Source organism: Octopus sinensis, linkage group LG16, assembly GCF_006345805.1.
Source record: "Octopus sinensis linkage group LG16, ASM634580v1, whole genome shotgun sequence".
NCBI lineage: Eukaryota > Metazoa > Mollusca > Cephalopoda > Octopoda > Octopodidae > Octopus > Octopus sinensis.
In genome coordinates, this window is record NC_043012.1 from 4200183 (window position 1) to 4226599 (window position 26417).

The 26417-nt window shown below is 39.2% G+C and overlaps 1 protein-coding gene across 2 annotated transcripts in view; it reads left to right on the forward strand.

Moving 5' to 3' along the window:
* The window catches only part of LOC115220580 (uncharacterized protein C9orf85 homolog), an 89065-nt gene extending 63355 nt beyond the window's left edge, over positions 1–25710 (forward strand). The window contains exons 3-5 of one of the 2 annotated variants that reach the window (XM_036509856.1): positions 6666–6670; positions 22050–22130; positions 25503–25710. In XM_036509856.1, coding sequence (XP_036365749.1) covers positions 6666–6670; positions 22050–22130; positions 25503–25687 — 271 coding nt within the window. In that variant the 3' untranslated portion in view covers positions 25688–25710. Of the gene's footprint in view, positions 1–6665; positions 6671–22044; positions 22131–25502 lie in introns of both variants that reach the window. The other variant, XM_029790731.2, reaches the window with a different exon arrangement.
* Positions 25711–26417: the final 707 nt, after the last annotated feature.

Here is a 26417-nt window from a genome sequence, read left to right on the forward strand (position 1 = left end):
GGGAAGTAACTCGTCTGTTTTTGTTTTTGTTTTTTTTAAAAATCAAACCACCTAACCCATAAGAATCACTTGAATCCCCTTTCTAAACTTCAGTCTATTTAATTTTCAGTATTTTATGAGTGTCTGATAGTTTTGCAGGTATGGTGTGTGGTTAAGAAGTTTGCTTCCCAACCACATGGTTTCAGGTTCAAACCCACCTTGGGTGACTATCCCCTGCTATAACTCTGGGCTGATGAAATCCTTGTTAGTTAATTTTGTGCGTGGAAACTGAAAGAAACCCATTATATTCATACATACATACATACATACATACACACACACACACAACACACACACACATACATGTGTGTGTGTATATATATATATATATATATAAAGTTAATCCAAACAAGAAAGCACAAAAAAACACAACGCGAGGACGTGGAACAAATATAGTATTATTGGACGCTCAGGAAAGAAGGAGGGTTTAACGTTTCGAGCAGAGCTCTTCGTCAGAAACATAGGAGAAGGAAAGATCCAGAGAAGGGAAGACAGAGGAAAAAAATCGCCAACAGTACACACGTGGTCACATTTTGAATCATATATATATATATATAGTCCTTGTCTTGATGATGCGTATCAGCTGTAAATGAGTGTCACTGTTATACAATGAGTGTCATTCATTTCCAATATTCTGTGACAGCATGTTTGGCCATGGGGGAAATATTACTTTGTTTGGAAACAGGTGAGGGTTGGTGACAGGAAGGGCATCCAGCTGTAGAAAGTCTGCCTCTATGAACTCTAACCCAGGCAAACACAGTATAAATGGACATTAAAACTGATGTTGATGAATTAATTAATTCCTATGACTCTGATATTCTGTTTATAATGAGAGGGTTAAGTGAACCGGATTGAAAATATAACCTGGGGCTGTAGTAGTTGGAGCACTAACTTGGTTACAATGACGAGGGTCCCAGGTGATATGATCAACGGAACAGCTTGCTTGTGAAATTAACGTGCAAGTGGCTGAGTACTACACAGATACATGTACCCTTAACGTAGTTCTCAGGGAGATTCAGTGTGATAAGGCTGTCCCTTTGGAATACAGGTACTTCTCATTTTTACCAGCTGAGTGGACTGAAGTAACATGAAATAAAGTGTCTTGCTCAAGGACACAACACGTCACTGGGAATTGAACTTATGACCTTACAATCATGAACCGAATGCCCTAACCACTAAGCCACATGCCTTCACTGGTGTACAGTGGAGTGGAGTGGTGTTAGTTGTAATATAGCTTCAGGTCAGACTTGGCAAACAGACCATGTATCATCCATCCAAGGTCCAGGTATCATCCATCTGGTGAAAATCTACACAGTTTTCATCTTCTAAATTTCACTTGTGAGGCCTTGGATGACCCAATGCTATGGTTGGAGATACTTGCCTAAGATGCAGCACAGTGAGATCAAACCAAAAACCAGGTCACTGTAAATGAAATGTCTTAACAACACCATAGTCGTCCACACCTGCTTAATCATTTACTGGTTTTTCACTTCTCTTTCTAATCAGTTGAGTGACCACATTGTGATTTTGTTTTGTTGGCTGACATAAAAAATGGAAGAAAAACACTAAAGGAAACTAAAAGGTACAAAAACAAAGAAAAAAGAAAAATCTCATAGTTTTGTATTTAGTTAAAATTCCTTGACAACTGGTTATTCTTGTTAAACAAAATGGAAAAGAAACAAAGAAAGGATATTTGGTGAGGAAATAGGTCGTTCATTTTAAAATGCTTTTGTCTTTTGCACACTTATTTTCACATGGAACACATGTAATGCCATTTGTGGTTATGGGTTTATATAAGGGGTGGCTGTTTTTAAATTTTGTACTCTTTTACTTGTTTCAGTCATTTGACTGTGGCTATGCTGGAGCACCACCTTTAGTCGAGCAAATTGACTAGTACTTATTCTATCGGTCCCTTTCGTCGAACTGCTAAGTTATGGGGATGTAAACACACCAGCATTGGTTGTCAAGCGATGTTGGTGGGACAAATACAGACACACAAACATACCCACACACACACATACATATATACGACGGACTTCTTTCAGTTTCCATCTACCAAATCCACTCACAAGGCTTTGGTCGGGTACAGGCTATAGTAGAAGACACTTGCCCAAGATGCCACGCCGTGGGATTGAACCCGGAACCATGTGGCTGGTAAGCAGCCTCTCCCATGCCTATATTTGATTTTTGTTGTTTTTGTTTTGGGTTCTGGGTAGGTGAAGATGAGTTTCCTTGCTCTGTTTCCAGTACTTGAAGATGCAGCAAAGGAGGAATCTCTGTGTTGTCATAGTTGTTCAATTTGCTAGAAATAACAGCTAACTTTTTCTCAAAACATGGACAGTGTATCTCTCACCACCACTTAACAACCAGTGTTGGTGTATTTGCATATCTGTAACTTTGCAGTTTGGCAAAAAGACCGATAGAAGAAGTGCCAGACTTTAAACATAAACAGTACTGGAGTCGATTCATTCATGCTCCAGCATGGCCACAGCCTAATGATTGAAACAAGTAAAAAGGTAAAAAGTGATATTTAATCTCAGTATAAAACTAAGATTTGCTTTTAAACAAGGCTTTTAATAGCTTTAAAAAGGCTTAAACTGACTAGTTTTGTCATTATGACATGTCTGAATTAATTTAATCTTCCTTCCAAACTACTGAAAGACTTCTGGCTGCTGTTTCTAGCAGGCTGAGTGACCATGTGAAAATACCCTTGTTGGATTGGCCAGTGAAGCAATTGTTCTTTAGGGTGTGTATTTCTTTTTTGTTTGGTTTTACAATTCTGTATTTTCCTCATCATGAATCACTCAGCCACAAAATAGAAAGCTGTTCCTGACAAGCAATCCTATGTTCCCCTTAACAACCACAATACAGTAGTTAATGACAAACACTGGACATGTTTATTGTTGTTGTTAATTCCACTTTTCCAAGAGAAAGTCCCTCAAAATTACCTACATTTATCTCATGACCCCTCAGGGTCTTTTTCGTTTTTCAAATCCTATATTGTGTTTTGTGAATGACAGCGTCACTGATAATAGGTTTTCAATGGGGCTGTTGTTGGTTCCTGTATTTTCTATTAGACAAAAGTATTTCCTATAAGGAGAGCATCCGTGCAACTCTGGCAGAACAAATACTACAAGGTATATATATATATATATATATATATATATATATTAAATGTAGAAAAATACAAACTGGGACAAGAACGTAAAACATTTAGAAGACACTCCAAAAATCACGGACGGGACATTCGAAGCCTCCAATCTTCAGTCAAGAACCGGATCATCCTCGCAATTTCGGCTGATTAATCTTGAGATCGCTCCGATCCGGCCAGCCCCAAGGAAAAACTAAGCTACGAGCATTAGATTTCTTGGAAAAAGGATTGAATGTATACGAAACAAGGACAGAAAAACCGATGATGCCACACGAATATAAATACAAAAAACAATAATAGTAATAACAGGACAAAAACAGCGGGTGTCTTACGACTAATAGACAGTACTCTTTACTCTCTTTTACTCTTTTACTTGTTTCAGTCATTTGACTGTGGCCATGCTGGAGCACCACCTTTAATCGAGCAAATCGACCCCAGGACTTATTCTTTGTAAGCCTAGTACTTATTCTATCGGTCTTTTGTCGAACCGCTAAGTTACAGGGACGTAAACACACCAGCATTGGTTGTCAAGCGATGTTGGGGGGACAAACACAAGCACACAAACATATACACACACACACATACACATATATGTATATATGCATATTTATGACGGGCTTCTTTCAGTTTCTGTCTACCGAATCCACTCACAAGGTTTTGGTTGGCCCGGGGCTATAGTAGACGACACTTGCCCAAGGTGCCATACAGTGGGACTGAACCTGGAACCATATGGTTGGTAAGCAAGCTACTTACCACTCCTACACCTATATATATATAATATTTGTCTGTGTGTACTTGTATATGTACATAGATGCAGCACATGGCCAGCAAACAACAAAAGAATTTTGCAAGCCCAGTACCTGGCCTATACATCCTATATATTGAAATACTTAGATTCTACAAATCCTGCAACTGAAAAACTATATATATATATTCTTTTATTTGTTTCAGTCATTTGACTGCAGTCGTGCTGGAGCATTGCCTTAAGCCAAACAAATCGACCCCAGGACATATTCTTTTCAAGCCTAGTACTTACTGCATTGGTCTCTTTTGCTGAACCGCTAAGTTACGGGGATGTAAACACACCAGTATCGGTTGTCAAGCGATGGTGGGGAGCAATCACAAACATACACATACCCAAGCACACACACACACTCACACATACATATATACGACAGGCTTCTTTCAGTTTCCATCTACCAAATCCATTCACAAGGTTTTATACATTATTTACATTCGACGGATATTTGTCCTCATCTTGTTTGTTGTTAACACATTTCAGCTGATATACCCTCCAGCCTTCATCAGGTGTCTTGGGGAAATTTTGAACCTGGGTTCTCATTCGTAAGGTATTTTTCGATGTTGTTGTTAATATTATTATTATTATTATAAGTATTAGTATTATTCAAGTCACTGCCTGGAATCGAACTCGGAATCTTGGTGTTAGTAGCCTGCACGCTTAACCACTACGCCATATTCCTGTAAATAATGTAAATAATTCCTCATCTCTTAAATATAGAACGGCAAGGCTTTGGTTGGCCCAAGGCTATAGTAGAAGACAGTTGCCCAAGGTACCACACAGTGGGACTGAACCTGGAGCCATGTGGTTGGTAAGCAAGCTACTTACCACACAGCCACTCCATATATATATATATATCAATTAATAGTAGGAGTGGGAGTTATGTAATCATTTTTATTCGCTGACAGCTGCTTCTGCTGTGAGAAGCATTGCACACAGAGCTGAGTGCTTGTGCACTGTGAGGAAGCTATAAGATGTTGCACATGCACTTAGCTCTGAGTGCATTACTTCTCACAGCAGAAACAGTTGTAAGCTAATGAAGATGATTAACTTCTCTTTTTATGTCATCCATTAACTGATATTACACTCTGTACTTGCCTAATGCTTTACTCTAAAGTATATTTGAGTTCTGTGTGTGTGTGTGTGGTGATAATTAGGGCCTCAACAGATGTCATGATAACACGATAAAGCAAGTTCCGTAGGCACAGTGGGCATATGAGAATTAAGGTCCTACAGATGTTGTGGTCGTCAGACAAGGATTCCACAGATGTAAGGAGTCCTAAAAGAATAGGTTTATGTAGAGATGTTTAATAAACCTGATGGGGCCATCTGGACCATGTCTGTATAGACAAGATGCACATTGAACAAGTTGTTATACTGTTGCAGCTGTCCATGACGACGACAACGACGATGATGATGATGGTGGTGGTGGTGGTGGTGGTGGTGGTGATGATGATGGCCTTGTTGCTGTTGTTTTGTTGGTATGGGGGGTAGTATTTGTGGTGGGGGATAATGAAAGTAGTAGTTGGAGAATTTGAGGGAGAGAGAAACAGGTGTGTAGGTTCGAGGGGTTTTAGAGAGAGGTGGTCACGGTGTGAGGGTTTTCAGAAGAGGAGAGAGAGAAAGAGAGTGAGGATGTTGATAGTGGCTTTAGCCTTTGAGAAGAGAGTGGTGGTGGTAGTGGAGTGTGGTTTTGAGAGAGAGGTAGGGAGAAAGTGGTATGGAAATTTAGAGAAAGAGGGGAGGGTAGAGGGGGGAAAGAGAGAAGGAGAGGTGATGATGAATGTTAATGGGGGTGGAAATGATAGTACTTGTGAAGAACTGAGCTAAAATGCTCCAATGTTTTGTTTTACATTTATCTTTTTCTTTCAAATTCCTGCATGCTTTTTTTTTACCATTTTCTTTCTATTTTAACAAATATTTGCCAATAAGAACAAAGAAATATTGAGCCATCTTTGCTCTGCAGGAAATGGATTCCACAGAAATCTAATCCACTTTGGAGTGATGGAAACAGTATTGGTGGTGGTGGTGGTGGTGTTGGTGGTGGTGGTGGTACATGAACTAGTAGTTTTGACAGTAATGGTGCAGGTGGTTATTAGGCAGTGGTTGTGTTAGTGGGAAAAGAGCCTGCATAAGTGGTGGATGTAGTTATGTTATTAGTGGTACTGGTGGTGGTGGCAGTAGATGTATTGGCGGCGGCAGTGGTGGTGGTGGTGGTGTCAGATGTTGTAGATGTAGTGATAATGGTAGTGGTGATGGTGGTGGAGGTGATGGTAGATGTAGTGGCAATGGTGGTGGTGATAGATATAGTGTCAGTGATGGTGGTGGTGGTGATGGTGGTGGTGATGGCAGATATAGTGGCAATGGTGGTGGTGATGGTAGATGTAGTGGCAATGGTGGTGGTGGTGGTGATCCTAGATGTGGTGGTAGGTGTATTGGTGATGATGGTGGCAGATGTGGTGGTGGTGGTAGTGGTAGTGGTATTATTGTTGAAGTAAAGGACCCTAAGAGATTGGGGTTAGCTGGAGATATTTCTAATCTGACAGAGCCATGTGGCCCATGCCACTCTAGACCAGATGGACATTGTAAGATGTATGGATGGTGGTGGTAGCAGTATGACACCCTGCTCTGGTAATAAGGATTATGCTGATGTGAAGTGGTAGATATATTTTATAGTGGGGGTTGTAGTGGTGGTGCTGGTGATCACCAAACTAGTGACGAGGATTATGATGGTGGTGGTGGTGATGATGATGGTGTTGGGGATGGTGGTGATGGTGGTGATAATGATATTAGGGATGATGGTGGTGGTGATAGTTGTGGTGATGGTTGTGGCGGTGGTGACGATGGTGGTGCTGGTGGTTGTTGTTGCTGTTGCTGTAGCAATGTGCATTTGAATAGAAACAAAGGAGAAAAAGGGACCATCCTATTGGAAATAGATTTACAGTGGTTTGAATGGCTTTTACTGCTATATCTGAATTAACAGACTTAGAGACTGGAGACTGAGAACACATTTTAACACTGAGTCATGAGAGAGAGAGAAGACGAAGAAGAAGAAGGTTGTGTGTGTAGAATGAGCAGCAGAAGTGGTGGCTGTGATGTGGAATGGAATTGGAAGAGGTTACTTGTTATAGAAAGCAAATATAATCTTCAAATACAAACCAGAAAAAAAAAATATATAACATGCAAACAAACGATACAATACAATAAAGAAACTTCAAACCTCTCTTGCATTGCACTTTTCTGTTTGTAAATAGCAAGTAAACTGTCTTGCATAATAAACACACACACACACACACATGCACACACACTCATCATTATTGTCCTTTTAACATCCACTTTTCCATGCTTGCATGGGTTAGATGGAAGTTGTTGAAGTAGATTTTCTACAGCTGGTTGAGAGAGAGAGAGAGAGAGGGGTGAAGAGATAGACAAAGACATAAAGAGGTAGATATATATATATATATAGAGAGAGAGAGAGATGTGTAGGTATGTTTGTACATATATATGCATGTATATAAATACATATACATGTGTATATATGTATGTGTGTGTATGTCTATCTATCTATCTATCTATCTATATATATATATATATATATATATATATATATATAATATATGTGTGTGTGTGTGTGTATATTTATATGTACATACACACTCACATTTACAAGCACACACATATTCATCACAAACATACACACATTTACACACATACATACAAAATAGCAAGAAGTATTTAAGAGAGAAAAATAAATATAAAAAATACTTTTTAAAAAATTAATTCATGGTTTGCAGTGGGAATTGGTTAAGCTTTATACATACATACATATATATATAAGATTTTTGAATATTTAAGATGGTATTGAATATTTCAGAAAATATTACAGGTTTATAGACCATATGTATATGAGGGAAACCACAGTCACATGCATGCATGCTTACACATTTACATGCATACAGATATGTTTATGTGTATGAGCATGTATATATATATATATATATATACACACACGGGCATGTATACAGAACAAGAACCTAGGACAATTCATTGAAACACATGCACACACACTCTTGTATTTGTAGTGGCATACTTACCCATGCACTATAAACACACACACACACACAAATGAAGACGCCTCTTATTTTGTTTTAACTCCTCAAGAAGCATGCAGCTTTGTTAATAACTGATTGCCGTTCTATGTATCACAAGGGAATAACATTATGTATGTGCGTGTGTTTTTATATATTTATATATATTTGTGTGTGTGTGTGTGTATGTATGTGTAAGTATATGTATATACATATATACTCTTTTACATGTTGCAATCATGCTAGAGCACCGCTTTTAGTCGAAGAATTCGACCCCAGGATTTATTTTTTTGTAAGCCTAGTACTTAATTTATCGGTTTCTTTTGCTGAACTGATAAGTTTTGGGGACATAAACACACCAACATTGGTTGTCAAGCGATGATGGGGGAACAAACAAAGACACAAAGACACACAAATATATATATAAATGCATGCATACATACATACATACGTACGAACACACATTACGAGCTTTTTTCAGTTTCCATCTACTAAATCTACTCGCTAGGCTTTGGTATGTGTATATATATATATATATATATATATATATATATATATATATATACACACACACACACACATACCAAAGCCTTCCGAGTATATATACACATATATTTATATAAACATACACAACACATATACATACATGTATGTATCTATGAAGAAATGTACACACACGGGGGACCCAGAAAGGTCACAAAAATGTAAGCCTAATGGCTTAACAAACTTTTTCCTTTTTCTTTTCATTTCCCTCTTTCTCCTATCTATATTCCTCTGATAAACTCTAAGTCATTCTGCCGATGTTTGTTAAATGGAACTAAATAAATGCAAAATTTACTTCGAAATAACAAACTGAAACAGCTGTAAATGTTCTTGAACTACAATTAAACTATGACCTTCTAATATCAATGATCAACTTCTAATTGTTAATTGTTGCTCCATTTCTTTTCTTATCTGAATATATTAAACCATGGTTTTACCATTTAAATTACTAACTACTGTTAACCTTATAGCAAGGCCTATACATAGTGAGATAATACACCAGTAGTGCCTATGGATATATTTATACCTTAAATGGTTACATAACCTATGATTCATAATTTCTCTATATATACATACATATACATGCAATAAGTACTAGGCTTACAAAGAATAAGTCGTAGGGTCAATTTGTTCGACTAAAGGCAGTGCTCCAGTATGGCTGCAGTCAAATGACTGAAACAAGTAAAAGAGTATGGATGTATATGCACGTAAAAAGCACCCACTACACTCATGGAGTGGTTGGCGTTAGGAAGGGCATCCAGCTGTAGAAACACTGCCAGATCAGACTGGAGCCTGGTGCAGTCTCCTGGCTTCCCAGACCCCGGTCGAATCGTCCAACCCGTGCTAGCACGGAAAACGGACGTTAAACGATGATGATGATGATATATATATATAGTAATGCGGCGAACTGGCAGAAATGTTAGCACGCCGGGCGAAATGCTTAGCAGTATTTCGTCTCTCACTACGTTCTGAGTTCAAATTCCGCCGAGGTCAACTTTGCCTTTCATCCTTTTGGGGTCGATAAATAAAGTACCAGTTACGCACTGGGGTCGATGTAATCTACTTAATCCCTTTTTCTGTCCTTGTTTGTCCCCTCTATGTTTAGCCCCTTGTGGGCAATAAAGAAATATATATATATATAGTAATGCACACACATACACACACATGACTGAGTCTGAGTAATGCCTTTAATAGAAATAAAGCTTTAAGTTTTAACTCAATTCTAAATAAGAATAAAAATAACAACAACAACAGCAATAATAGAGTTAAACATAAAAAAAGGGATGGTGTGGGGTGCAAAGTTTATGGATTGTGCTCCAGGATTGAAGTAGATTGCTTTCTAAAATGCCTGCTTGTTCATCCGTTTAATATTTGTTTATAGAGATAAATTGCCATGTTTGCATTTGTTTTTTTTGACTTTTTATTTTTGGTATCTTTTTTGGTGTTCTGTGTTTTCCTTTGTGTTTTGTTTTTGGTATCTTGTTATGTAATGCACCAAGATTTTTGTTGGGGCAATTATAGGGGGAACCGATGAAAAGTTTGGTGTGGGTGCACTAAAATATTCTGTACTTGTGTCTCTCTGTGTCTCTCTTATTTCAATATACAGAAAACAAGCAAACTCTCTCTCTCTCTCTCACATACACATGCGTGCACACACACACACACACATACACTAAACAAATGGTTCATTATGTATAATTATCTACAAATTGAAATCACTAATCACTGGGGTCATGTGTTCAAATCTCACTGTAGCTATTGTAATTTCTTCCCATCCAATCCCCTTTAAGACTTTGTCTCACTTTGGGTGGCTGAATAAAATAAAGCAGGTCCCCTTTATTCCTGTTTTACAGCTGAATGAATAGTTAGCAGGATATTCAGCTGCCAAAACACAATCTCTCTGCAACCATTATGTCTTTTGTACTCCCTTGGGGCAAAACATGCAACTCTGTTTCTTTAAGTTTGGTTCACTGAACAAAATAGATTCCATTCCCATTTCATGTTTTGGTGAGTTTATTATCAGCCATAGAAAAAAAACAAAAAAAAACAAGAAAAAAAAACAGCCAAGGCATCCTTTAAAAAATTAGATATACAAATAAATAAAAATAGGTAATTAAAAATTCTTTTAGGAATCTGGATATGTTAAAATTTACCTGAAAGAAGCTCATTCTACTCTTGTAATTAGAAAACAATAGATGGAAGGAAAAATTTTCTTTTTTTTTTTATTCTTTTTTTCTTTTTCATCTTTTTGATAAATTATTTGTATCACTTCTCTGGAGATAAGCATGGTGTGGATTTATTTTTTACAAAGTGAGGCATTTTCAAACTTAGTCTTTGGGCATGTGTGTATATATATACATGCAGAACACATGTATGCTTGTATGTAAACATGTAGGTGTGCATATCTGTAGCCATGTGTTTACAGCAACATACATGTAGTCTGAAAGATTGTGTTATTTTCTGAAATATTCTAGAATCTATCATACTCATGTGCACAACCTTAACCAATTCCAACAGCTTGCAGTGAATTTATTTTTAAAAAGTTGTTTCATTTTATTTGTTATGTCTGAGCCTCTCTGTGTGTGTGTGTGTGTGTATATATATGTGTTTATGACAGGTGTTGTTGTGTGGTGAGAAGTTTACTTATTGATTACACGGTTCCGGGTTCAGTCCCACTGCATGGCACCTTGGGCAAGTGTCTCCTATTATAATCTCAGGACAACCAAAACCTTGTGAGTGGATTTGGTAGACAGAAACTGAAAGATGCTCAATGTGTGTGTATATATGAGTGTGTGTTTGTGTGTGTGTGTGTCTGTGTGTTTTCCTCCCCCCACCACTTGATAACCAGTATTGGTTTATTTACATCTCTGTAACTTAGTGGTTCGGGGGAAAAGAGACTGATGGAATAAGTACCAGGCTTAAAAATAAGTTTCTGGTTCAATTTGTTTGACTAAACCTAAACCCTTCCAGGCAGTGCCCCAGCATGGCCACCAATTATCATCCCAGACAGCCCACAGTCAAGTTCAGAACCAACCAGCCCAGCAAATTTTGTTCACCTCTACAGCTCCTGTCACCAGGGAGACAAAAGAAAAAAGTATCTTTTGCAGACGTTTTGCCTTTGCTTTGGCCACTATTTGTGTTATGACCGAACCTTCGGATGTTCCTCCACTAGTTCGTCTGAAACAAGTGAAACATATAAAGGACAAGCGAATTTAATTCTTGGACAGAATCACTTAGGTTTATCTCTATAGATTTTCTATAGAGTTCAGAGCCAGCCCTAAAAGTTACAACATTCTGTATACGAATATGCCTATGCAAACAAAGCAACTGAAGATATTAAAAATATTTACATATCAGTTGCCAGGAATGTGTTTAATATGTAAATTAGTCTAACCAATAGTGTTTCACTACTGAACATAGTGAGTATTTAAGCTACACGTTTGTGGATAGTTGATGAGTTGGATGTGGTACTGATGAAAGAGCAATAACTCTTGAAATATGTATATACACTTGCTACATATCTTTTTGATCTTCGATTGCATTGTTTAGACATATTTGTATACAAAATGTCTTAACTTACAGTGCTAGCTCTGAACTCTGTAGAAAATCTGTACACATTGCTAACACAGAAAGGGAGACACAGTATTGACTTGTAGATTTGTAACATACTTGGTAATATATTATAGCTGCAAAACAAAATACTGTGTCCTAGCTAGCGAATAAGAATCACTTAGATCCTGTTATTTAATAACCTTTAGAAAAATATACAGGATTGCCGCAACTATTCATTCTTTTGTTTCTTTTATAGAACTGATATATTTATTACATCACATAAATAGGTTGAATTTTTTGTTTTCTTTAGTTGTTATTGTAATTGGAACTGGAGACCAAATGAAATATTTTGACCTAACACCACCCAAGACATTCAGTGTAACAGATGTTGTTCGGGTACTTGTTGTTGTTGTTGTTGTTGAAGCTTTCCTAGGGAGTCAGTTTGTGAGACATTCAATTGATATGTTGCTCTTGTTTTTGTTGTTGCTGTACAATTAGTCCCAGGGGGATAAAAAAAAAAATCACAGTTGCATATGAAAATATTGTGACCAAACGACCCTGACACACCCATGTGACTGTTGTTGTTGTTGCTTGCAAGGGAGTTTCTATACTGTCATGTGATCTGTTAGAAATAAGCCAATTCGCCCTTGAATCACACCCTGCCTTCTTAATAAACAGATAAGGTCACGTCAGATAATGTAAGCAGTAGTCTTAGATATAAAAAAAATTATCCTGGTTGGAGTGGAGCCCTTGACCATTCACAGTGGCCACCATCATCATCATCATCATCATCACCATCGTCAGCATCATCACCATTGTTCTTAAGTCCAACACATGCAGATACAGCTGTGTGGTTTAGAAGCTTGCTTCCCAATCATGTGGTCTCGGGTTCGGTTCCACTGTGTCACATGCTGGACAAATGTCTTCTACTATAGCTCCAGACCAGCCAAAGCTTGTAAGTGAATTTGGTAGATGGAAACTGTGTGGAAGCCTATCATATATATATATATATATATATAAATGGAACAAAAACGCAATAGAGGACATTAAAATGTTCAGACAGATAGACAATATAAAGGCGAACAAGAGAAACAATAATTAGGACAGGCAAAAAAAGACAGGTCATTCGTGGCTTTTGTTCCTCAGTCAAGTTCCAGAAGTCACAACCATTTTGGGCATCCTGAGCCATAGGCTCCTAAGGCTTGTCTCTTATATTGTATGGTGTATGTATTCACTCCCTTGGGTGGGATGCCAGCCTGTCACAGGATTACTCGCTTTTGCCATCTTGGTGAACTGGAGCAATATGAAATGAAGTTTTTGGTCCAAGAACACAATGCTCAGTCCAGGAATTGAAACCATATCCATTTTCCATGCTGGCATGGGGGGGGGGTGCACAGTTTAACAGAAGCTGGTCAGCTGGAGACTGCTGCACCAAGCTCCATTTGTCTGTTTTGGCATGGTCTCTGTGGTTGGATGCCCTTCCTAATGCCAGCCACTTTACAGAGTGGACTCAGTGCTTTTCATGTGGCACCAGCACCAGTGGCATCACCAAGTAGCAGCTGAGGGAGGGAGTGGAACCAAGAGAAGTGGCTATGTGCCAAGCAAGGGATTATAGTATGATAAAGGGTCAGAGATAGGTATCTCCCTAAGAAGAGATACTTAGCTTATGCATGTGTTGTGTGTGTGTAGAAATCCCATGAGGTTTGCAAATGAGCACCATCACCATAGGTACAAGCATGGCTGTGTGGTAAGAAGCTTGCTTTCTGACCACATGGTTCCAGGTTCAGTCACATTGTGTAACACCTTGGGCAAGTCTCTTCTATTATAGCCTTGGGCTGACCAAAGCCTTGTGAGTGGATTTGGGAGACAGAAACTGAAAGAAGCCTGTCATGAAGGTATATGTATATATCATCATCATCATCATCATCGTTTAGCGTCTGCTTTCCATGCTAGCATGGGTTGGACGGTTCAACAGGGGTCTGGGAAGCCAGAAGGCTGCTCCAGGTCCAGTCTGATCTGGCAATGTTTCTACAGCTGGATGCCCTTCCTAACGCCAACCACTCCATGAGTGTAGTGGGTGCTTTTTACGTGCCACCAGCACAGGTGCCAGACGAGGCTGGCAAACGGCCACGATCGGATGGTGCTTTTTTACGTGCCACTGGCAATGTGTGTGTGTGTTTGTATCCCCACTACCACCACTTGACAACTAATGTTGGTGTGTTTACATCTCCCATAACTTAGAAGTTTGGCAAAAGAGACTGATAGAATAAGTACCAGGTTTTAAAAAAAAAAAGGTGCTGGGGTCAATTCATTCAACTAAAAACTCTGCAGAGTGGTGCCCCAGCTTGGCCACAGTCTAATGACTGAAACCGGTGAAAGATAAAAGATAAAAGCAAAGTTGTTTGTTTCCAATTTTCCTTGGGAAGCATCTAGCTGTAGAGAAATATTACCTTGATTAGAAACAGGTGAGAGCTAGCAGTAGGTGTGTGGCTGTAGAAAATTTGCCTCGGCAAATTCTGTCCGACCCATGCAAGCATGCGGTAAATGGATGTTAGGATGATGATGACATGACGGCCACCAACAGCAAACACTGATTGATCTTCAATATTTTCATACACCCTTGCTGGATGGTTGAGTTGTGTCTTACGCATGGGATGGGTCCAGCTTCAATCTGGCACCAGCAGGGTGTAAGGCTGTGTTGTTGCTGCTGCTGTTGTTGTTTTGTTGTATGACATGGTATGACTAAGCAGGATTAACTTTTCCGAATCTGTTTCAGTCTTTCAGTCTCAGCAGAAGAAAATAACAAAGTCCTTTGTGCTTTGATTTGAGTTTTGCTGATAATTCAAAGTGTGTGTGTGTGTGTGTGTGTGTGTGTGTGTGTGTGTTACCACCCATGTAGATGGTTGCATAAGTACGTTTGTATAATCTTGGCTGTTCATACACACACACACACACACACACACACACATACACACGTATAAAATATTCAGTCATTGTATGTGCATTATGTTGAAGCGTATACTATCATACACATGCGTGTGTAATTATGTAAGTTGTTCCGTGATGGAGTTTCTTGTTCATGTGTGTGTGTCTGTACATTTGTGTATGTATGTATATATTTACCCCCCCCCCCCCCATATATATATATATAGAGAGAGAGAGAGAGAGAGACTGAGGCCCAGTGCAGCTCTCCGGCTTACCAACTCCAGTCAAATTGTCTTACCCATGCTAGCATGGAAAATGGATGCTAAATGATGACGATGAAGAAGATGTGTGTGTGTGTGCATCTTTATGTATATATATATATATATGTGTGTGTGGTATATATATATATATATAAGTTTAACAATTAAGGATAACCTCTTAATAAGGGATCTTAACAAGAAATTATCGGGTAGTTAGCGTGAAAACCTCATAAAAGAAAAGAATTCGAAAATAATTTTTTTCTTTTGAACAAATTAATTATATCTATATTGTATAGAGGGCATTATTACACATAAATGCCTCACACTAAGAGGGACTAAGTCATTACTACCAAAATTATACTAATCATACCTAAATGCAGTTTTTCAAAGCAAGACATTTAAAAAATGAATTTAGTTCTGTATATATATATATATATGTATGTGTGTGTGTATATATATATATATATATTTCCCTCAGTATGTTTGCATGTGTTTGCATGATCCTTATGCATATTTTGTGTGTGAGTGTATATTCTCTTTTTGCAGTTTATATTTGGTGTATACATATTCATCACTTGTGGATAGGTCTGTTATCTTTTCTCTCTCCCTCCCTCTCTCTCTCTCTCCCTCTCTATCTTTCTCTCTCGTTCTGATGTTCTTCTGTCCCATATCTTTCTTCCTGCGTTTTTCTCTTTCCCCATTTCCTACATCTAGTGCCTTTCATCTCTCTCTCTCTCTCTCTCTCTCTTTTCCTTCCTTCTCTCTCTCTCTCTCTCTCTCTCTCTTTTCCTTCCTTCTCTCTCTCTCTCTCTCTCTCTCTCTCTCTCTCTCTCTCCTCAGCTTCACCAATGAATCACCTTACCGTGTGGGTTCACTTTGATGGTAGTGTAGCAGTTGATGTGTGTCAGGGGAAAGGATGATTGATGTGTACTATTGTTTTCTTGTTATTGATCTTCCTTCCAGCTTCCATCCACCCACCCACTATGTCTCCCACCTACTCACACTACAACATTGTACCACCACCACTACCACCACCACCACCACCACCACCATCATCATCATGTTTGGTCTGTCAATGTCAGCTCGCCAACTAAAACATCTCTGGAACCCTTACCGACTTCTCCACACCTTCACAAATACTCTTTCTTCATACTACCACCTCAGCCACCACCACCACAGGTTTCAGGTTCACATGTCACTTCTTTCTAATAGTGCTCTGTGCCACCATCTTAAACACTTGCACTACCACCATTAACCACTAACACTCCCACCACTGCCACTTTAAGCACACCACCACTACTACCACTATACCTCACACTACCAATCACACTCTCACCCCACCACCACCACCGACAACAACAACAACACTGCTATCTCTTTTAATATTCACACCACCATCAACACCGCTATCTCTCTAAATATTTGCACAACATCACCATCACCACTACTATCTCTTAATACGCTACCACTTCCTTAAACACTTACACCACCAACACCACCACCACTACCACCATCTTTTGTAGACCTGAAGATCCTTTCAGTTGAAGAAATGAGCAGAATCACTTCAATATGAAGAAATCCTTGTATGTTACCTTGTAATCCCAAAGTAAAAAAAAAAACCCAGTTGGAATATGGTTGCATATGTGATTGATCTCTGTGTGCATGTGTGGTTGTGCATATACGTATGTGGGTCAAAAGAACCAGGACATTCTCTGGTTGTTTCATTACAACTTGGGACCTCTGAAAGAAGTGATGTGGATAATGTGGTCCAACATGACCGTAAAATAACTGGATCATCACAATTGGCATGTCTTTGACCTGAGGTCAGTTTGTTTGGAGTTGATCGACTAAACAGCAACAACAAAGTTGGCAATCTGTGTATCCTATTTAATGCAAATACATCATGGAAAGGCAAATTAACTGCAGTATCTGTCCCGAGATACTATCTCTTATAGAGTATTAGAGAACATGAAAATATATCAGTAACAGATGGAAATCATGCAGCTGCAATGGTAGTATTACTAGATATGCATTTCTGCCTCTTTGGAGAGTCATCAGTAACAAGAATGCACTGACAACCACATGCTAACACAAAGTCCATTGTCACTGATATAAGAAAATAGGTATTGAAAAACCATTGATATTGCAATTAGCCAGCTGGCTGAATAAAAATTCATTATGTGCAGCAAAAACCGTATTAGTTTAAAATAGCTATCTGAGTATCATTCTTAGTAAGAAAAAAGTTCATCCAACTCCCGATCCCTTGCGATTGTACTGAACACTTCAACTGGTCCTTCTCTCTGTCTCTTGCAACTCTCTTAAACTCCTTTCTCTTGTGCTGTTTCTTGCTAATAAGTGAGGAAGAGAAGCAGTGCTCTTAATCCGTGTATATCTTCCTAGATGTAACTGATGTCTGACCTGAACATCTTCAGTTAAATGTTTCAGAAATAAGGTGGGTAATGAGGGAACCAAGCATCTGCTAAGAATGCTTACAGCTGAGTGAAGGCACCAAGAGATTAGGTGCTGGTGTTAAACCTATCAGCTTGTTAACCCTTTCAATACCAACCCAACCCAACCCAACCCCCAACTAGGGCTGTTTCTAGTTCTATGTTACAAAAACGTAAGGTTTTAAATTGTTCATAGTGTATTTTCTTGCACACAAGTCGGTGTGACATTTAGTTTAAGCATTCAAACATCATCACAGTCTTTCCAAATCCTGTTGGATTTCACATGGAATTTTCGATCCTCCAAAGTCTTAATCTATGTCATTTTACCTTTTTTTTTGGGGCTGTAAATTTTGGTTTGAAAATTTCTTGTATACTGGAAAACATGGCGCTTATATCAAAACTTTGCGCTGTAATTTTATGTAAGAATCTTAAGTTACATATTCCAGACATCTATTGTAATAAATGTCAAAAAGTTATTAACTGAATTCCTTTAAATGTTAAATTGTTCAAAAATTTTATTTGAAATTTGAAATGCATAAACAATGTGTTTAATTAGAATTATGATAATCTATATAGTGAGTTGAATTATAAATATCATAGAAAATATCCACTTTAAGAGCTCAATTGATAATGCCTTGTTAAACTCCAATATGTTATTACAAAGCAGTAAATGTTGATGGAATAAACTTGGATACAGACTCGGTTAAACTGATTGTTGAAAGCAACATATTTAGAGTCAAAAACAGAAGAGGATAGACTTCTCACCTCATCTCCACTATCTACTCCTTTGTAGCTCCTACTGATCTTTTTCTCCCTACTAAATGTGAATTGCCATGCAGCTCTTCTGTGGAGGCCCAGTGGTTAGGGCAGTGGACTCACAGTCAGAGGATTGCAGTTTTGATTCCCAGACCGGGTGTTGTGTGTGTTTATTGAGCGAAAACACCTAAAGCGAGGCTCCGGCATGGGGTGGTGGCGACCCCTGTTGTACTCTTTTGCCCCAACTTTCTCTCACTCTTTCTTCCTGTTTCTTGAGTAATGTTGCGATGGACTGGCATCCTGTCCAGCAGGGAGGAACACATACTCCATAGAAACCAGGAAACCGGGCCCATGAACCTGGCTAGGCTTGAAAAGGGCGCATAAAAAATGCAGCTACAAGAACCTGCTCTGCTCCCCTACCACTTGCATACTTTAACCCTTTGTCGCCCCAGCATAAAGATGACCACCCCCTCCTTCTAGATTCGTTGTCTTGTAAGCTGTGTGGTGACCTCAGTAGTGCTGGTGGCATAGAAAAAGCACCCAGTACATGCTGAAAAAATGGTTGGCATGAGAGAGGGCACCCAATCTCTACTGTCTGCAAATATAATTCCCAGCTACTGTTTCACATTGTCCTGAGTGTGACTTTGCAACTGCATCAGATATTGGAGTCCTGGTTTGGAAGTTCCAGGATTTTGAGGAATGTGGAACCTCTTCTTAGCTGCCACTAATATTCCCAGGTCTTCTCTGATCTGGAGTAGTAGCACTAATCAGGACCCTGGCTATGGGTTAAATAACACGTAACCATCCAAGCCAGGGTACTTTGAAATCATAGGGTACAGCAGGTTGGATGTGAACTATTTTCACAAATAAACTTATTGAGTCAATGCTGAATATCACTGGATGTTGAGTGGACGAACAGATTACAAACTGTCAACAGCATGGCCGCAGCCTTCGGGCTGAAACATTTTAAGGATTTAAGGGATCGACCAATTTTAGTTAGCAAACTGCTACTGCCATCTGCTGGTGTGGTGTGAACCAAAAGACTCAGACATTCATGCCTCATTGCCCATTCAGGACATCCGGTGAGGAAGAGTTGCACTGGTCCAGACAAGAAGTTGCCCACAGCCATGCCTGAACCTGTTATGTAGGTACATATATATATATATATATCTCCTTCCTCTTCATCGTCTAATGTCCGTTTTCCATGCTAGCATGGGTTGGACGGTTCAACCGGGGTCTGGAAAGCCAGGGGGCTGCATCAGGCTCCAGTCTGATCTGGCAGTGTTTCTACAGCTGGATGCCCTTCCTAACGCCAACCACTCCTTGAGTCTAGTGGGTGCTGTTTACGTGCCACTGGCACAGGGGCCAGAGGGGGCTGGCAAACGGCTACGATGGGATGGTGCTCTTTACGTTTCACAGACACGGACGCCAGTCAGGCAGGGCTGGCATCAGCCACGTTTGGACGGTGCTTTTTACGTGCCACCGGCACAGGTATCTTAACTACAATTTACATTTGATTTTTATTTTGATATATATAGATATAGATATAGATATATCTCATCAAAGCACCAAAGTTAAAATCTGGTCATAGAGTGACCAATGGTTTCACATCCATGAAAGCCGCAGGTTTGTAGACAGCTCATTAAATGCTTTACAAATACAAATTTAACTCTTCATCTTTCAAAGACAGAAAGCTGTTATAGTCAATTGGTCAAAGGGTCATCAGAGAATAAAAGTACTGGCATTGGTGAATGCTTTAATACTTTATTGCTCTATAATTTAGAGTGCTTCTTATTCGGATACATGATACATTGACAATCATATATATATATATATACACACACACACACATATATATATATGTACACACTCACACACACACACATCACATAAGCATGTGATTGACCAAACTATTGGATGTTGTTATACATTGCTGGTCACAATGTGTTTTGTATCATTTTAGCTTTCAAATGATGCCACCCTGCTAACATTAGAGATTGGTGCCCTCCTTGGACCTCTCATATCCTGTCATAGCATCCAATACATGCCAGCATAAAACATGGATGTTAAATATTGATGCCAATGATGACATTTTTATTTCTTACTTCATTATTCATAATTACATTTTCACAATAAATGTAATTACATTTTTCAGATTTGTAATAAAATTCTTGTTTTTTTTTTTTAATAATGCAATCATATTAGATTACAGTTAATTCGATACAGCTTTCAAATATTAAAATGTTCCTGCTCCCACCTTATTGTATTCCTGCAGAAGTTGATGATTGCTGAGCTCTGATTTCAGTGACTAAATGACTGACAAAAAAATTTATCAGTCTTCCAATGGCATCACAAGAATTTCTGATATTCTTGCATGGCACAGTCATCATAATAAAGAATGAATGATAGGCATAGGAGTGGCTGTGTGGTAAATAGCTTGCTTACGAACCACATGGTTCCGGGTTCAGTCCCACTGTGTGGCACCTTGGGCAAGTGTCTTCCACTATTACCTCAGGCCGACCAAAGCCTTGTGAGTGGACTTGGTAGACGGAAACTGAACCAAGCCCGTCATATATATGTATGTATGTATATATATATATATATATATATATATATATATATATATATGTATATGTATATATGTTTGTGTGTGTGTGTATATGTTTGTATATCTGTGTTTATGTCCCCGTAACTTAGCAATTCGGCAAAAGAGAGCATTAGAATAAGTACTAGGCTTACAAAGAATAAGTCCTGGGGTCGACTGGCTTGACTAAAGGCGGTGCTCCAGTTTGGCCGCAGTCAAATGACTGAAACAAATAAAAGAAAAGATCTGACCTCTAACACCTGTGGAGGTACACAGCCTAGTGGTTAGAGCAGCAGACTCGCGATCGAAGGATCGCGGGTTCGAATCTCAAACCAGGCAATGTGTGTGTTTATGAGCAAAACACCTAAGCTCCATGCGACTCCGGCAGAAGGTAATGGCGAACTTCTGCTGACTCTTTTGCCACAACTTTCTCTCACTCTTTCCTCCTGCATCTTGCAGCTCACCTACAACGGACTGGCGTCCTGTCCAGGTGGGAAACCTATACGCCAAGGAAACTGGGAAACGGGCCCTTAGAAGCCAGGCATGGCTTGAGAAAGCACAAACAAAAACAACCTCTCACGCCTACCCTACAATGTCACTTTGCAAATAAGCAATCATGTCAATGAAATCTTGACGCTTTGAGATAATGCATGATTGTATGAAAACAATGTCGATAAATAAACATCACATTTGACAGAATAATCAGAATATCAGCGGGTTAAATCATTAACTGCAACTTCCCAACCATTGCCTTTCTTGTTGCTTTTCTTTTATGTTTTTGGATATTTTCTTTTTTCTTTCTTTTTTTCTTTTGCTGTTGTTTTTCTTCTTCCATTAATCGGTCATTAACATCATTTCTTATCATATGCAACGTGGCTCTTCTTTCTTATATGTTTACAGCAGAGAAACCAATCCAGACAGCAAATGTGCAGACAGATGCAGTGATTGCAGTTCGGAATGTAGTGATAATGCCACACAAGTATCTGGTAATAGAATTTTTAAATCATTCTTTTTTTCTGTAACGTAATACAACCATCAAAGAATTCTTTGATCTGAATCCTAGACTTAGTTGTCTTGTTTTAACCGAGGTTGGGTTGAGTTGTTCTGCTAATTTAGAGATTTGCAGACAGTTATTTAAATCATGGGTTTAATGCTGGAAACAGTCCCCACCTCCTCCTCTTCCTTTGAATCACTTCAGACATGAAGTAGAAAACGCTGTTTAATAATTTGTTTCCCATACCATTTTTAGTCACACTTGATTCCATGGGAAGACAAGACCAACTGTAGTAGTTGTAGTAGTAGTAGTAGTAGTTGTTGTTTGTCTTTTTTACCTTTTCTCAAGTGGCCTACCAAGGAAATTATGGACGTGTCCCAAGATGGATGTTTTAATCCACATATGATCCACCAGAAAGGCATGCGAAATGCCTTGCAGTATTCTCCCTGACTCTTCTTTATGTTCTGAGTTCAAATCTTGCTGAGGTCAACTTTTACATCTTACTGTTCTGGGTTCAATAATATAAAGTACAAATATAGTGCAATGAATTGGTGGGATTGTCAGAAAATGAGACAGAATACCTTGTGGTGTTTGTTCCAGCTCTTTACATTCTGTGTGCCCAGGCAGATATGGTTAGTAAATCTGTATCTAGCTAACTGATGGTGCTATATATAAAAACTTACCCAAAGACAACATGAAACCATATTTGCATTCTGCCAGGAAAAGTCTGTGACAGTTACATAGCATGTGTCAGGGAAGGTGCCATGGATAACTTGTCAACCTAATGGCATAAGGAAGGTGTGTGTTTGTGTGTGTGTGTGTGCACGTGCATGTGAATATGTCATCATCATCATCATCTTCGCTTTAATGTCCACTTTCCATGATTGCATGGGTCAGATGAAATTCGTTGAAGCAGATTTTCTACATCTGTATGCTCTCCCTGTTGCCAGTTTTACTAGCAAGGTAATATTTCCACTAGTCCTTTGAATCAAAAATGGACAGCATGCTGGCTGGGTGGGCATGTTTCCAGGGAAGATCACGGATGACACCATTTCTATATAAATGGTGACTTTACTCTTTTACTTGTTTCAGTCATTTGACTGTGGCCATGCTGGAGCATTGCCTTTAGTCGAGCAAATTGACCCCAGAGTTTATTCTTTGTAAGTCTAGTACTTATTCTATTGGTCTCTTTTGCTGAACTGCTGAGTTACGGGGACGTAAACACACCAGCACTGGTTGTCAAGCGATGTTGGGGGTGGGGGGAAGGAAAGACACAGAAACATATACACACACATACGTATACATATATATATATATATACACAATGGGCCTCTTCCAGTTTCCGCCTACCAAATCCACTCACAAGGCTTTGGTCAGCCTGAGGCTATAGTAGAAGACACTTGCCCAAGGTGCCATGCAGTGGGACTGAACCTGGAACTGTGTGATTAGTAAGCAAGCTACTTACCACACAGCCACTCCTGTGCCTGTTTACAATCTGCAAGTGATAACAAGACAAAGACGTACAAGCGCACACACACACACATACTCATACATATATGACAAGGTTCCTTTCAGTCACTATCCACTAAATTTACTAACAGAGCTCCTGGTTCTTGGCTGCACTGTGGAACTGAACTTACTTTAGTTACTATGTTTGCATCTACGTATGCAAGAGGCACCCTATATGCTCTAGGAGTGATTGGCATTAGGAAGGGCATCCAGCTATAGAAACCATGCCAAACCAGACTGGAACCTGGTGCAGCTCTCCAGCTTGCCAATTCCAGTCAAACTGTGTAACCCATGCCAGCATGGAAAGTGGATGGTAAATGATGATGATGTGTGTTTTATATATATATATATATATATATATATATATATATATATATATATATATATATAAACAAACGCCGTAACGTATACTGAATGTAAAAACGAACTGGAGACAAACAGAAAGTCCATAATTCTTCATCAGTTATCGACCACTGGTATTGTTCCGTTTCGTACCTTGATATATATATATATATATATATATATATATATATATATATATATCATCATCTTCGTCATCATCATTTGGCATTTGTTTTCCATGTTGGCATGGGTTAGATGGTTTTGACTGTTATTGGTGAGCTAGAGAGCTGTACCAAGTTCCAGTCTGATTTTGGCTTGATTCTGCAGCTGGATGCCTTTGTTAATGCCAACCACTCCAAAAATGCATACATGTGTGTGTGCATGTAGTAGACATATGAACTATCTTGCAGGACATGTCAATGTTTTAGTGACTATTCAATTTGTCAGCTGCTGTTGAACTAAAGACAAACTATTCATTTTACTGCACAATATATATATAACACAATAATAGGCACGGGCATGGCTGTGTGGCTGAAAAGCTTGTTTTTCAACCATCTGGTCTTGGGTTGAGTCCCACTGCATAGCACCTTGGGCAAGTATGTTCTACTATAGCCCCAGGCCAACCAATACCTTGTGAGTGGATTTGGTTGACAGAAACTGAAAAAAATCCTGTTATATACATATTCATAATATGTATTTATATTTGTGTGTGTGTGTGTTTCAGTGTACCCTTGTTTTGACATGTGATGATTGTACATGATCACAGGTGAGGGTATCTAGATGTAGAAAATCTGCCTCAACAAATTCTGTTTGACCCATGCTAGCATGGGAAAGTTAAATGATGTTGACAACGACAGGCACCCATGCCTACCCCCTTTGCTTGTGAAGACATGTTGGGGCAAGCGAAATCGAAATCGAATTGAACCAGCCAGGATCCCTGGTCTGGTGGTACGTAAAAAGCACTATCCGACTCGTGGCCAATGCCAGCACCGCCTCGACTGGCTTCCGTGCCGGTGCACATAAAATACACCAATCTGACCGTGGCCGTTGCCAGCCCCGCCTGGCACCTGTGCAGGTGGCACGTAAAAAGCACCCACTACACTCACGAGTGGTTGGCGTTAGGAAGGGCATCCAGCTGTAGAAACATTGCCAGATTAGACTGGAGCCTGTGCAGCCTTCTGGCTTCCCAGAACCCCGTCGAACCGTCCAACCCATGCTAGCATGGAGAACGGACTTTAAACGACGATGATGATGATGATGAATGCTGTTAACATTGTAAATGGTGTCAGTATATAAATCGAAGAATGGACAAAGGAACAAGTTGGTCATTTCTGTATATTATTGCTGAGGGATAACTGTCTCCAGAATGTTCTACTACAAGGATAAAAGCTGAGATGTTACTCTCTTGCTCTCTTTTTCTTTCTCCTTTGCTCTCTCTCTCTCTCTCTCTCTCTCTCTCTTCTCCTCATTTTCTTTAAGTAGAAGTTCACTTTTTATCTTTCTCTCTTTCTAGGCCATCACATAAAACTAGAACCTGTATCTACAGAGAAAACTTCCAGTAATTTGTCTGAAGAACAAAGTAATTCTGATGATGGTGATGAGGATGATGATGATTCTGAAGAGGAAGAAGGAAAAAGCCTTCAGAAAGGCCATAGTCCTGTAAATCTATCTCTCACTAATTTAGCCGTATCTAATTAATATTAAAATTATTTTATATCAAATATTGTTGTGTTTGTTGTTATTAAGTATTCATTTAAAAAAAAATTTTCTACCAGAAGATGGAAAGCAGAACCTATGTTCTCCAGGGCCTCCGAGATTGATGATGGTGGTGGTACTGCTGTTGCTGGAGGAGGAGGAACCGTGAGACAGTAGTAAGAAATAGCACATCATGGTATCATGGAATCGAATTATTCTCAGACTGGATCTCAGTGCTTGCTGTAGAATGGACATTGATAATGTACACCTGCACTAGGTGACATGTTGAACAATGCAGTTAATTAAGTCTTCCATACAAGATCAAGTATAGCCATTTAGGCTTCCACATAGTTTTGAGTGTGATCGTTACCAGCATCGCCTTACTGGCACTTGTGCCGGTGGCACATGAAAAAACATTCAAGAAAGGTCGTTGCCAGTGCCGCTCGACTGGCTCCTGTGCAGGTGGCACATAAAAAACACCATTTGAGCGTGGCTGTTGCCAGTACCACCTGACTGGCCCTCTTGCTGGTGGCACATAAAAGCACCCACTACACTCTCAGAGTGGTTGGCATTAGGAAGGGCATCCAGCTGTAGAAACTCTGCCAGATCAAGATTGGAGCCTTGTGCAGCCATCTGAAGAGTACACGGTTACATAATCAGGATGTTATCTAACACTGTTGAACTCATATTACGAAACCAATTGGTAAGATCGCTGTTATCGATATATAATACT